Here is a 13392-nt window from a genome sequence, read left to right as displayed (position 1 = left end):
TCACATGAAAATATTAAATAGAAAGAGAGAAACACTTAAATTAACATAGGCACATCACATTATCCGTGTAAACAGAAAACTTTTCTGGCCATCCTTCTGTAGTCCATAGTTTCTTACACTTCCTTCAAACAGGTTTTTAGGAGAGTCTCTTGGTGGTACATACAAAAACCCAAGTTTCCTGTTCCATCCCCCTGCCCCCCTCAAATATTCAGGATCTGTTTCCTAGAGGTGTGCCACAGACATTTCCAGACCTGGTACACCCCGAAGTAATGATCAAGACCCTGGGAACAGAGAAACTGATTTATTTCCCACCCTGCACACACTACCTTTCCCATCTCTAACAGTGATCCGTGGGCTCAGGTCTCTGAACCCTACAGGGTGCACGCTCTGCAGAACTGACCTCCTGCCCAGCTCACCTGAACTACCTGCCAGAATAAAGTACGAGGTCAAGGGAGAAATGAAAAACTTATTTTCATATCTGTGCAACTGTCAAGTCCATCCTGCAAACCACCACAGCTAGAGCTAGGCCAAGTGTTAGAGCACAGACATTGTTTCTGTAGATACTTTTTCAAACCTATCTTAATTTTGCCCTCTGCAGTACGCTGTGTGAGAGTAGCTATAATCATACCAATGCACGCAGCTTGATACTGAGGTCACTGATATGATGAAAAACACCACAAAGATCCTCCCTGAGGTTTAACAGCAATTTTTTCTAGTCACGTATCCCAAAGCTCTCCAGGTTCAATGAGGTCACTGAATAAATGAATTTCTAAGCTTCACGCTAAGAAAAAAAATCTCCAAATGTTATTTGAAAGACTCAGAAGAAGTGTTCGGGACTCTGCTCCATCAAAAAGAATCACAAGTCAAAATAAACTACGATAGTATTTAGCGATTAAAACACCAAAGTCCACATGACCCCCAATGTTTTTGTCAATAACTCCCTCACAGCCTCTATCACCTCTCTCCTTTAAAGGAAATCATTTCACCGTCAAGGGAACTAAAGTTGAACTTCTCTGCAAGCTGCTCATTCAAATCAATGCTTGATTTCCCCTTAAAGTCTTCCTGACACAGCCCAGTGTTAACTGCAAATTTTGAGAATTACAAGCATGGATGTACACGCTGCTCCCTGCCCTTCTCTTCCAAAAGATTCCAGTTATGAACATCTGTTGTTTACAAGTGCTCAGCCTGAAGGTTGCCAGACTTATTCTGCATCTTCTACTTTCAAGGCAAAGGCTGCCAGAAAGCCATCTGAATTTCATGCTGGGATATCCTGGACATTCAGCTCTCCAGCTGACAATTGCTACTCAGTATCCTACTTCCAAAGATAATCTTGATTTAAAATACAGCCTTAAAATAGCATTGTCTTTTCATTTTTTCTTTTCTTTTTTCTTCCCCCACCCCCATTTTCTCCCTTGAAAGGAATCACTCGAGGTTTTTGCCATGGTTTTTATATTGTTAACTGATTATTTGAATAAGCAGATGCCTTTAGGACAAAATCACATTAAACAGGAGAACTGAAGTCTGGAGCTAAAGGTCCCAGGGTTTCACGGCAGCGGGCAAATGCCTTCCTCTGAGGATGGAAGTCAGACCCCCATCCAGCACTGCTGCCTGCAGGGACCCCTGAGACCCAGCAGGCAAGACTGACACCTGCTGAGATGGATGCTCTGATTTAACCGCTGCACAAGAGACCTTTAGTTAAGCAGATCTTTAAGGAGCGATGACTATACCAAACCTCTTACAAGTGCTTGTTGGTCAGAACTGGAATTATAAGCCTTGACTGTTCAATGCCGGTTTTTTTCCCTTCAGTCCTCACATCTTGCACAAGGGTATTTACCAATGGGCACTGAAGAGGCTTTACCAAATATATATGTATTTTATATGACTATTCTCTTTAATAGTCTGTTCTAATCGAAAAAAACATTTTAAAAAGAGAATAGGCAAAGTGAGGTCTGACAGCCATGGTAGAGTAGTTAAAAGCAAGTAAAACCTGGGATATATCCAACTGCCATCAACGTGTATGTCACCTTGGCTAAACCAATCTGTTCCCCTTCTTCGAAGATATAAAACGAGAATAACATACACCTACCTCTGTAAATCATTTTAAGATGCTCCAGTGAAGCTAGCTTCAAACTGCGCAATGCGCAAGCACCCTTTCAGTCCATCACCAGCTATACACAGCTTGCTGTCAAGACCCAACCACCTACGTTTCAAAACCCATATGGAAAACGTAGCCACCTGATCAGCTCACCCTCTGATGCAGCCACATCTAAGAAAAATAAACCCCATGCAATGCGTCTGTTAGAAACCCAACACAAGCCTGCACTTCACACTGCTCTGTGTGCTTTTACCAGCTTGGGGATGGATGGTGGAGGAAGCCACACAATCCAATTTCAAGGGTCAGACTGAAGCCTCCTGCCCTTGACAGCATTCCCTTAAATGAACACATTTGGAGCAACTTGGCAATTACATAATAGCTATTGAGTATGAAAGCACATGCAAATTACAGGGTTACTGCCTGACAGGTTTCCTCCTTGACAATGTTTTACGAGATCTAAAATCGGCGAGTGACATGGTAAGCAGCCACCGAATGATACGGTACCTTCCAACATAATTATCATGTTATCGAAAGAACATGCTATTACTGTATATTTATAGGGTCACAGCAAGGCAATTACAGAGTAGCCACCCGCCTGTGCACATCTCACAGTCATGTAATACCAGGCTCCTTCGGAGGAGAAATCTGAGGGCTGGCTTTGATCAAATGGTCTTCTGGGGGCTTCCAAATGAGATTACAGCTTCAGCATCTACCGAAAAGATACCAGCCAAGTTACTCTTCGCTGTTCAGACAGAGAAGTGCTGGGGATAGGTAATTATAATTGGGACTGCTTCCTTACTGATCCCTGAGGTATTCTGACACATTCCTGGATGTTACAGCCAGCAGACACCAATGACCGACTATGTAATAGATGGAGCCACCCAGGACAGACAGCTTCACAGCCGTGTGCCACTGCTGTGACAAATACTGCCCACAGACCCAGCAGCCTTAAGAGGTTTTTGTTATTTTCCTCTATTCCAGCTCTTGACCAAACGAACAACTTGTACATTTGCGACTCAAACCTTGCAGGGGTAACAATTTCCAAGAGCAAGACTGTTTTCTGCTAGAAGCTATCCGCTGCTAATGTAAGTGAAATCAGGAGCCTGAGCAGCAGTATCTTTCTCTCTGCAAAGCAAGATGAAACTCACGCTCAGTAACACTTTTCTGAGTATTTCATGCTATGCCCTGGACTTGACCAGAAAAGCACAGACATTTAATTCAAGAGTTCACATGAAACTTTTATATGCAGATAAAATCATCCGTCCAATTCAGGCTACGCTCAACAGCAAGGATATTTGAGGTCATTTTTGTCCAGGTACAACTTTATAAAGGCTAAAGTACCAACAGCTCAAAAAGTGGGAGCAGGGGTCCACATGAGCAAAATGCATTAGAACAAAAAAAAACCACCAACCACCAAGACTTCTAAAAAACCCTGTAGTGTCAGTCAGCATATTTAATTCACAGAATCCTACATGGTGTCATGCTTCATGTTCGTATATGGTAAAAACTTCCACATTAAAAAGTCACTCAATCTCAAAATAGGAAGCTATATACAACAGTATATAACATATATACAACTTTCCCAACACTGAAAGCTGAATACAAAAGCGTTGCTGATGGGGGGTTGCATATCATGTAATACAAAGGAAATCACCTCAATTTTAACCAGGAATAACTACTAATAAACAGAAGACAACCAATCATCATGCAGAGGAAAATCATAGACACATCATTTCTTTAGTGCTGTCCTAAAGGCATATGCAGAATATACACAGTTTATAGTTACGAGAACGCTTTCAGTGTAAAGGAAAAGAAAAAAATACTTCAGGCAATTATAGCTCTATAGATACAATGAATAATTCTTCTCCAACCTGTCAAATAGCTATGCTTGGGAGTCATGCTTTCCCAACAACATAGCACAATGTGCGTTTTAAATGAGAACTAAAGTAAACTACATCAAAGCTGTACAGAAAGGAAGCTAAAATGATGCCTACTTTAATGGCTTTCACAAAAAGAGCTTTAGTGGAAAGGGGAAGGTGATACATCCCCATATCCCTCCAAACACAGCAACAACAACAGAAGAACAAAAATACACACAATGGCCTGACCCAAACAATGCTAAAAGTGACACTGCGCTTTGGGTGGAGGCAAACCCAGATGGATCCTTTCAGACCAATCTGTCCAAAGCAGAAGTGATTCAGATCCCAAGACTGTTTTTGCTCGGTGTTTTCCCCAGCTGCTACCCTGACAACAAAACCCAACAATCTTGTGCACTGCCCAGATGTCAGCAACAGGAGCCCCATGGCTGTGGCTTTATGCTGGCCACCTACTCGCTAAGATGCTGTCTCCATGCCACACAGCCTGCACCAGGCCCTTCTTCACCCAGCGGTCCTGTCCTGCATTCCCCTTCCTGGGAAAAGCACCTGCATCCTTTCCTCCAGGCAGGAGTCAGTAGTAAATCGGGCGGCTTTGAATCCATGAAACCACGTTCCATATGCATTAGTCATCCCAACTCAAGCAGCTAAGCGGGGAACAACCAAAGCAGGATTGTCAGACCTACCTGTAAATAATGTTTCAAGCAGGTGAGACGATTGATTGTCAATAAGGACATCTTTAAATTTTAGTTGAGTCCCATCAGCTAGGGATCACACACAGAGCACAGCTCTATTTGGAAATACTATTGGCCTTACTTCTCTACTGTTTTGAAGTGATAGCAGCAGAGATACAACACTCAAACCCTGCACTGAGTATGTGTAGGATATTGAAAACAGAGGGCTGCAATGGCAGATCACAGCACATAACTGATTAGAAACAGATACCCTTAAGAAAACAGACCAAAGCCCCTGACACTGAAGGAAATCCTGGCTTTGTCTGTCAAATCTGGTGTACAGCTTTGCCCACCTTCCCAAGAAAATTACACCTTTTAGATGTGCCAATTTTTACCATTCCATTCCCTATTGACAACATACGACCTGCCAAGAATTACTGAAATGAAGTTACCAACCATGCTATGTAAAAACATGAAACAGGTTCTGTGTTTAACACAAACTTGGGACACGTTTTATTCCGACATGCACAACAGTGCTGGTACCTACATTCACCATATCGTCTCTTTTTTACATTCCTACCCTTATAACCACATCTACAGGGGGAAAAGGGCAAAACCAAAGGCAAATACTCTACTTGAATTGCTGGTCTTTGGTGCTCCTAGTTTTAGCCAGGAATCTCTCAGCCAACTTCTCCAAATTCCTTGAGTAATCCATCTCAATTTCTGCCTTCTTGCGGAAGAAATCCTGCAAGTCCTGCAGTAACTGGACGCGAAGCTCACACTGCTGGTCAAGGCATTTCAGCTGCTCTACCAATTGGGCACGGATCTCTGTAACAAATAAAAGCACTGAAGATTAAACAAAATCCCGTTAAAGAAAACACCATAAAAATTCTCCAGTCAAATACAGTTAAAAATACGTTCCCTCATTCGTACTATGTCAGCAAAGCTCCATTATGATTAACCGTATCTGCAGCAGACAATGATTGCAGTTGCATCTCGGATGCACCGGTCGCAGGAAAGCCATCCACAAACCTGCAATCCAGCACACAGACCTACAAGCAAAGCTTTACTGCTGAAGAGTGCATCAATTACAAGTGTCGAGTGCATTTTTGGCATCAAGAAGAAGTGGTCACTGCCTAAAAATGTACTGAATCTCAGTCTGGAAAAAGGGCTGTATGCTGCAATACCCCATGTCAGCTCAGAAAATCACTTCAGGGAATTTCTGTAAAATTCCTTTGCAGACTACTCTTGATGCAGAAACAAGACATTGCACATACTGGGGCACTCCCCAAAGGCACCAATTTCAGATTATTCAGTTAGTTACTGACTCTCCAGCTGTGCAGCTCTCATTTATAAACCTAGCCATTGAAACAGATAAAGCCAGACCTTCGGAGAGCCAACATGATAGCGCTTCCCATTAGGGAATGAATTATCTCCAGGAAGACTATTTTTCTTTTTAAAATATATGCAAGTGGCATACATCTAAAGGATCCATAAAGTACACAGATACAGGTGTTAATATTATGCAAAATTACTGAAGATATCTGTTTGTATTAACACAGTATTTTACGCTTTTCAAGCATTTTACAAATATGAAAACTTCTCAGATTAGCCCTTCAAGCCAGGGTATTCTCCTCTTCTTACTGATGCTGAATTTGAGGAACAATATTGTAATGACTTGCTCATGGTCAAACAGGACAAGAAAACACAGCAGAAGTGTGTCAGTCAGTCTAAAAATGCAGAAATATTCCGTGATGCAGCTAGTAGAGGTTATTTGGCTTTTATACAGGCAATAAACTCAACATGAAAACAATAAAATATGCACTTTCATCTAAAGGTCTTTGAGCACTCAAATTTTAGAGATGCCTGCTACTGTTTGACTGTTATTGCTGCTCTTCACAAAGGTTTTCAGAGACGTGTTGTTCCAAGCTGCATTCAGAATTGGCAATAAAATCAGTAACATTCGGATCTTCCGCATGCACAGCTTTGTATCTATGCGTTGCAACTGCAGGCACCCTCAACTTTGTCACCACAACTGAAGACTGGTATAATTTTCCAAATGCAATTTTTTAATCAACTACTTCATTGCTAATTCCTGAGATACATAATAACAGAGGCTAGCTTGGCCTCCTCAGTACGCTTGTCCCTTTGCCCAGAAAAAGCGTACCATCTGGACCTCTGAGCGCTTTACTCTTGCCATGCTCTATGAGTATCAGTTGCCTTGAATTGTGCTCACATCTGCGGGAACAAACAGTTTCAGGGGGGCCAGGATTTGCAATGAAGAAAGCACGCATCTTTATTTTAGGGACTCCAAAACCCAAAACACGTGTATACAAATACGGCTCCTAGTTAGGCTTGCCAAAAAAACAAAAAACAAAACAAAAAAAAAACAAACCAAAAAAAACCACAACAAAACTGTGAAAATGTGGGTTTTCAATCAATGACCTTGATTAGCACTTTAATTTGGTAGTATCACTTCTTTGAGACTGCAGTACTCAGAGGCTTCTGTAGCTTATTGTGCAGAGAAAATACAGGCAGCAAGGTCATAATACAGAACAAAACAAGAGCAGGCAAAACTGTGACATGTGGGCAAAGCTAGTCAAGTTTATTTTTTTTCTCAGGAGAGAATGTTAGAAAACTGAAAACTTCTGTCTCTTCATCAGGAAACACAACTACAAGAAAATACCCAGGCTTGAGTTGTCCACATACTTCTTTAATCAAAACCACTTCAGCACGCCCATTTCTCTGGGTCCAGGGAAGCCCAGGCTACGCTTTCCCCTCCAGTCCGGGTGGCTGCAGCTGGAAGGGTGCAGGTTCACCCCTAGGCAGCGACCAGCACCATCTGGTCCTCCTGCCAGGGCTGGCTGGAGAAACAAACCCTGAGGAAGCTACAAGGAACCTCTACCCTACCGCGCTCACAAGGGCACAACCCTCAGTCCGCAGGGAAGGTGGCACAGGGAGGTGTGAGCAGCGCTAGGTAACACCTGCGTCCTGCATTTCTTGCAAGTCTGTGGGATTTCTGTGTTTGCTCAGTTCCAGCTAGCAATAGTATTTCAGGATCAGCAGGGGCTGGGAGTTGCACGGGGAAAGAATGAATACTTAAACACATTAGATCTGCTAGCACTTATTTAAAAATTTGCTGTTGATGCTCAACATATGCTATATACATCTCCATTCAGCTCAGTCCCCAAACTACTAATGGAATTTGCAAAATTCTACACCAGCAACAGGTTTAGTCACGTGCAATGCAAACAAGACAACCCCATTCTGCCCGCAGCTTTGTCATTAAGACTTTCATACAGAAAAGAAGGTGAGGTAGCTAGACGATAGCAGCACCAAAATGCAGAGTACCGTAGTGTTTCCTTGCTGCAGTGAATCAGTCTGCCTAGTCCTTAAGCTGACACTCACCTGCAGGTCTGACATTCAAGAAAGAACATCCTTCAAGGCAAGGATTATTAGAGAACTCTTCCTCCCTTTGTGTCTTCTCCTCCACCCCTTCCTCAACAAAAGGGATGGTCCCAACATGGAAACAACTCTATGACCTTTTCAGAAGTCCCTGGGCAAAGACATTATTTTAACAAGCTATGGCTTATTTCCTAGACCCATGAAAAGGTATCCCACGAAGAAAATACTTGAGCAGATTTGTCATTTTCTGCTAAGCAGATAAAGAAAGAGGCACAGAATTCAAAGGCAGCCAATCTCTTCCTTGTGTGTGATATATCTGTTTGTGCATTTAGGGCTTGATGATCTGCACATTTTTTTTTCTGAAAAAGTCAGCTACCCTATTAGCATGGATGTTTAAAAAGAGGAGTGGGGTAGGAAGAGAATATATGAGATACAGCTCAGACATGTAATGGTGTGGCCACCCACCCTTCCCTGTGCTACAACCGATGGATCTTTTACAAGGGTGACAATGGCAAACTCTGACATTCTTGATCAAGAAACTAGCTCCAGGATCAAAAGCACCACTTCAAAAAACCCCAGTATTTCTCAAAAACTAGAAGATAACCACATCACATGCATTTTAATTATAAAATTACGACAAAGCTCAAGTTTTTGGCTCTCAAGGTGGGATACTTCACACACAGCTCTCCTGCTAAACAGCCACAAGAACTGGTAACCTTTTCCTTTAGTAAGAAATGTGATATCGGCACTTTTTCTTTATAAATAAACTCAGTGTTTTTTGAGGGGAACAGTGACAGCTGATCGGGCTGCCCGCAGGGGAACAATAAGCTATTCAGCTCCAGCTTATCGAGTCTGCGGCGCTGGGCTGGAGAAGGGCAACCTTGCTCATCTTTCAAAAACACACTACACAGTACTTTGCCACAAAATAAAATCAAGAATGCAGGAATTTCCTGAGGCTTACTGGGCTTTCTGGAGTATAAAGTGTCTGCTTGTTTTCCCATTGCTTACACAAGCAAAAGATATTTTTTCCCCGGACTTACTCTGAGAATGCACCATGGCAGAGCCAGAAGCTGTGTGTGCTCTAACCCACGGGTCACCATATTACATGGGACCTTTTTATGTCTGCAGTCACAACAACCACTTTAATTTTGAATTCACTGCTTTTGCATCTTTTAATTTACACAGGTTATTAGGTTAACAGCCACTTAAAACACCAAAAAGCTTTCCACCTCCTTTCCTTTTCTAACACTTGTAGACCTTGGAGATCCCACCCACTGTGATCATTCAAGACAAGGAACAGCCTCCTGAAGACTGTGCTCCTCCTGCCAACGCTTCAAGTGCCTGAAGGTAAATAAACACGTTTAATTCAAGGTCAAGGTACCTGCAGCAGAAATTAGGATTGAGCACCAGGTATTCTTATTCTCACACCAAGCCCTACCCTGTATTGCAAAATCCTTTCTATTATATTTCAAGCTCACGTGGCTGACTACAAAAATCAAAACGTCCTAGTACCAAGAGGAAAGTTTTCCATCGGTTTAAAACAAACCATTTATTCATTTTATCACCAGATCACAAAGTCACCTAGGTCACAGAGGGACAGAGTATTGTATAATGCTAGACAGTTGCATAATTTTACTTTTACCCTTTCTGCAACTACCTTTTCCACATTCCCTGCGGCACTCAGCAGGCATGCCCAGTTATTAATGAATTCAAACTGTAAGGAAGGATCTTTTACATTCTGTACTGTAGTCACACCTGTCGTTCTCAACATTTCTAATCTATTTGATATTTTTTTTTCCTTTTTAAATTCTGAAGCATATAGAGTATTGATAGGCACAAGCGATATGAAGGTAACCGTCCCCAAATAAAATGCTGGTATTTAAGTGATGGTGTCTCTTAATACTTCCATGGAAAGGTCATCACCAGTAGTTTCTATTATAGGTAAGTTAAGAGATATGCTACATTTTTAACCTACCACCATACCTGGTCATATCTTTAAAAAAACTGGATGATCTTCATTAACCGATTGTTCCTGCTTGAAAAAGCCTGCTAGTGAGTATCTAGGTGGCTAGTTACGGGATAAGTGTAAGGTCCCAAAACACTCCTACCCTACAATCTTGGGAAGGATCCAGTAAACAACAGTAGGCTATCCTTAGTTTAATAATTTAAAAAAAAAAAATTACTTTTCACACTTGAGCAAATAAGACTAGCAGTGCAATCATGGACCTCTACTGAACAGTGGGGGCTTCTCAAACTACACTGAACAGGAGAGGGTTTCTGCAAAGCTCCTGGCAAGAACCTGCACTATCATAAAACCATTATTGCCAGAGCAGACAGATATAGACACTCTGACCGGAACCATACCTGGCTCTTTTACAGCACGCAATGTTCAGCTTCTGAAAAAGAATTTACCAAAATGATTTTTTTTAGCCTTAAGCACCCTATAAACTAAGGTTGGAAGTACAGAAACAAAGAAATTTCTGTACCAACTTGTTCATTCTTTGGTAGGTCATGTATAAAGCTAGAAGAATGAACTTGGACCCAGGAGACCTCCTTGCCCAGTCAACTCACGCACTCTAAGCAACGTTCCTGCTCCAAGCAGGATCACTTCCTTAGGCAGGGTTTCAACTCTTCCCAGCGATAAGCTTTAACTGCTCCAACTGGATAGCAACACGGTGAATCACAGCCTGCACAGCACAGAGTACCAGGAGAAGACACAAGCAGCCCGAGCTGCTTTTCAGTATCTAGCTACATCTCCACGTATCTGCACTGGAGCTTTCTCAAGATGTTCCCACCCCTACCCCAAATGCCATGCTGTATAAAAAGATGACAAGCTTGGGAAAGGAGTGGGATGACAACAAAACAGAACCACCAACCCCCAGCTCCCGCCCAGATTAAAGAGCAATCCTCTCACCCACACAAATCCGCTCCAACTGGCAGAGCTGAACTCAAAACCCATCCGTGCTCTCGCCTTGACTCAGTGGTCCCCCACGGCCGCTTTGTGAGGAGCGGTCCTCCTCCCGTGTTAATGCCACGTAAGTCTAGTACAAGCAGGAGGCAGGTCAAAATCAAGGTAAAACTGAACCAAACCGTGAACAGCAAGGTGGAAGTCAGCAGATTCAAAGCCTTTGCATGTAGCTCAGTTACCCCTGACTTTTCAGGACCCCCACCCCTGTACACAAGAAGCGATTGTGTAGAAGGACTGGAAGACATCAAGCATTAAATTGCACGTGCAGCTCTAAGACAGTTTTATCTCTCGTGCTGCTGAGTAGCCTAAGAAAGACAAAGCAGTCCAACAGGAGCAAAATCTCCACTTCACAAAGAAAATCGGAGCAGTAATTTTAGATCTTGTGCTTTGTCTGTGACCAGTTTCTTCAATCCCCATCTGCTGGAAGCTGCCACGCACTCGGGTGCTGAACATCAGAGAAAGATAGCATCAGTGGCACTGGCGCCCACCTGCCTCACTTTGCAAACCTTTAAGATTACAGTTTAGGTTGACCTTAACGCTCTTTCAGTTTCAAAAAATTAAAACCAACCAACACTACAGCTTCCAGTAAAAGTTAAACCCACAGAAATGTATAAATAAAGTTTAGAAAATGCTTTGGATTACAGATTTTTACATATTCCCAGCACGTTACTGATTGCTAAGAATTGTCCACATTTCTTCTACCGTCACATATAAGAAAGGCTGTAGTCCAAAAGTGAAAGACTTTGTAGTTTTGTGAAAATAGCCTCAGTATTTTTTTTGGTACACGACTACAAATAGGGCTGTAACAAATGACAGACAACAGCCCAACAACCTATGGCTGGGAGGTTTAATGACTTAGAAAAGCCTTTATACAGTAACAGGAAGAACTTCACGGAACAAACTGCGCTGCTAGCTGAAAGCTGTTGGTCACTCAGAGCCTTAAAAACCTCCCTGGTAATTTAAAAACTAGGCTTTGAAGTGAAAATGCTATAAGAGGAAAAAATACAGTCTTTTGTGTATAACTAGAGCCAGGAGTGAGATTCAGGTTCACAATCCTGCCAGAAACTGAATGCCCTGGAAAAGGTATATTTTTCTTTAAAAAACAGGATATACCTTACCTATTTGAGAAATACTAGCATTGGGTAATACACATTGACATAAATCCCTTTATAGTTATAAATACATAACCAGAACTGCAGGTGTTAGTAGCTGAAGTTTTTTCTAATACAGATTGATAAAATGTTTTGAGGTGTAAGATGAGTGCTTGAAGTTTTGAATTAGCGAAGTAAAAGAAGAGGATGCAAGACTCGCTTAAAAGTGAAAAATTAAGGCTAGCCTCAGCGAAGTACTGAGGACACATCTCCTATTTCTGTATCTACATCATAATACATTTGCATAGCGAATTACTTGGGTCTACCAGCTTTTCTAGGCACAACAAAAGTGTCACAGGAGCAAGGCAGCCAATGCTTTCTGCATTTATTACAGTTGTGCAACGCCTCCATTACAACTGGTAGCTTGGAAATTTTGCAGCTTTAAGCACCCTTCAACCAGAATCCCATTGAACACAGCAAGCCTATACATTGGTTTTCCATACCCATAAACACTCATTTGCAATTCACAGACGGCAAACTGATGCAAGGCTTCAGATCTGCAAAGCTTTTAAGCAAATGCTTGAAATTGTCAACATGTTTAATTGCATAAAGTTGCCAAGGCATTTAATTCACACAGAATTCAAATTAAATAGTCAGATTTTTTTTTCTTAATGAAATAGCCATGAGTGTCTCCTTTGCTATTATCAAAACACAGTCCATGCTGTTGACTTTTCGGGGAGGATGTTTAAAAACAGAATCCAGGTTAAATTACCCTGTGCAGGAATTCACTGCTCCAATTCTAATAGCAGAGCATAGCTAACTCCCCCTGTGTGCACAAGCAAAGTCCTCGTCTTTGTAACTAGTCCATAGTACACATACAAACTCTGATAAACGGTAACATGTGGAAGTACATGGGGCATTATTATATTTTAAGGTTCTCCAACTGTTTATTCAAAACAAATAAAAGTGTATCGATTCATTTCAAGTGAGTGAAAATCCAAAACCTGCATGCAAGCAGCAGGAGCATTGCAACTACTTCTGCCTACAGGAAGTTTCACAGCTATTTTAGGATTGTCTGTGCTCAGTTAAAGGTTTCCCCCAGATGACATCAAGCAAAAAAAAAAAAAAAAAAAAAACCAAAAACACACACAAACCAAACCTCACACAAACTTTTGTTTACACATTCCCACTTAATAAACGCTGGATAAAATACTACGAGCAAGTAGTAAAACTACATTTTATCACTGGTCTGCAGCATGGATTTCTATAATAAACAAATTAAAAC

General features: G+C 41.7%; 1 protein-coding gene across 4 annotated transcripts in view; it reads right to left on the bottom strand.

Annotated features, from left to right (window-relative positions):
• SRGAP2 (SLIT-ROBO Rho GTPase activating protein 2) overlaps nt 1–13392 on the bottom strand; it is a 110933-nt gene that overhangs the window by 67587 nt on the left and 29954 nt on the right. For all 4 annotated transcript variants that reach the window (XM_080367574.1, XM_080367576.1, XM_080367577.1 and 1 more), the window contains exon 3: nt 5279–5471. In XM_080367574.1, the coding sequence (XP_080223700.1) occupies nt 5279–5471 (193 nt within the window). The remainder of the gene's footprint in view (nt 1–5278; nt 5472–13392) is intronic.

Source organism: Falco punctatus (assembly GCF_963210335.1).
Source record: "Falco punctatus genome assembly, chromosome: 17".
Classification (NCBI taxonomy): Eukaryota; Metazoa; Chordata; class Aves; order Falconiformes; family Falconidae; genus Falco; species Falco punctatus.
Note: the sequence above shows the minus strand (reverse complement) of the source record. Positions and strands in the feature narration are given on the sequence as shown.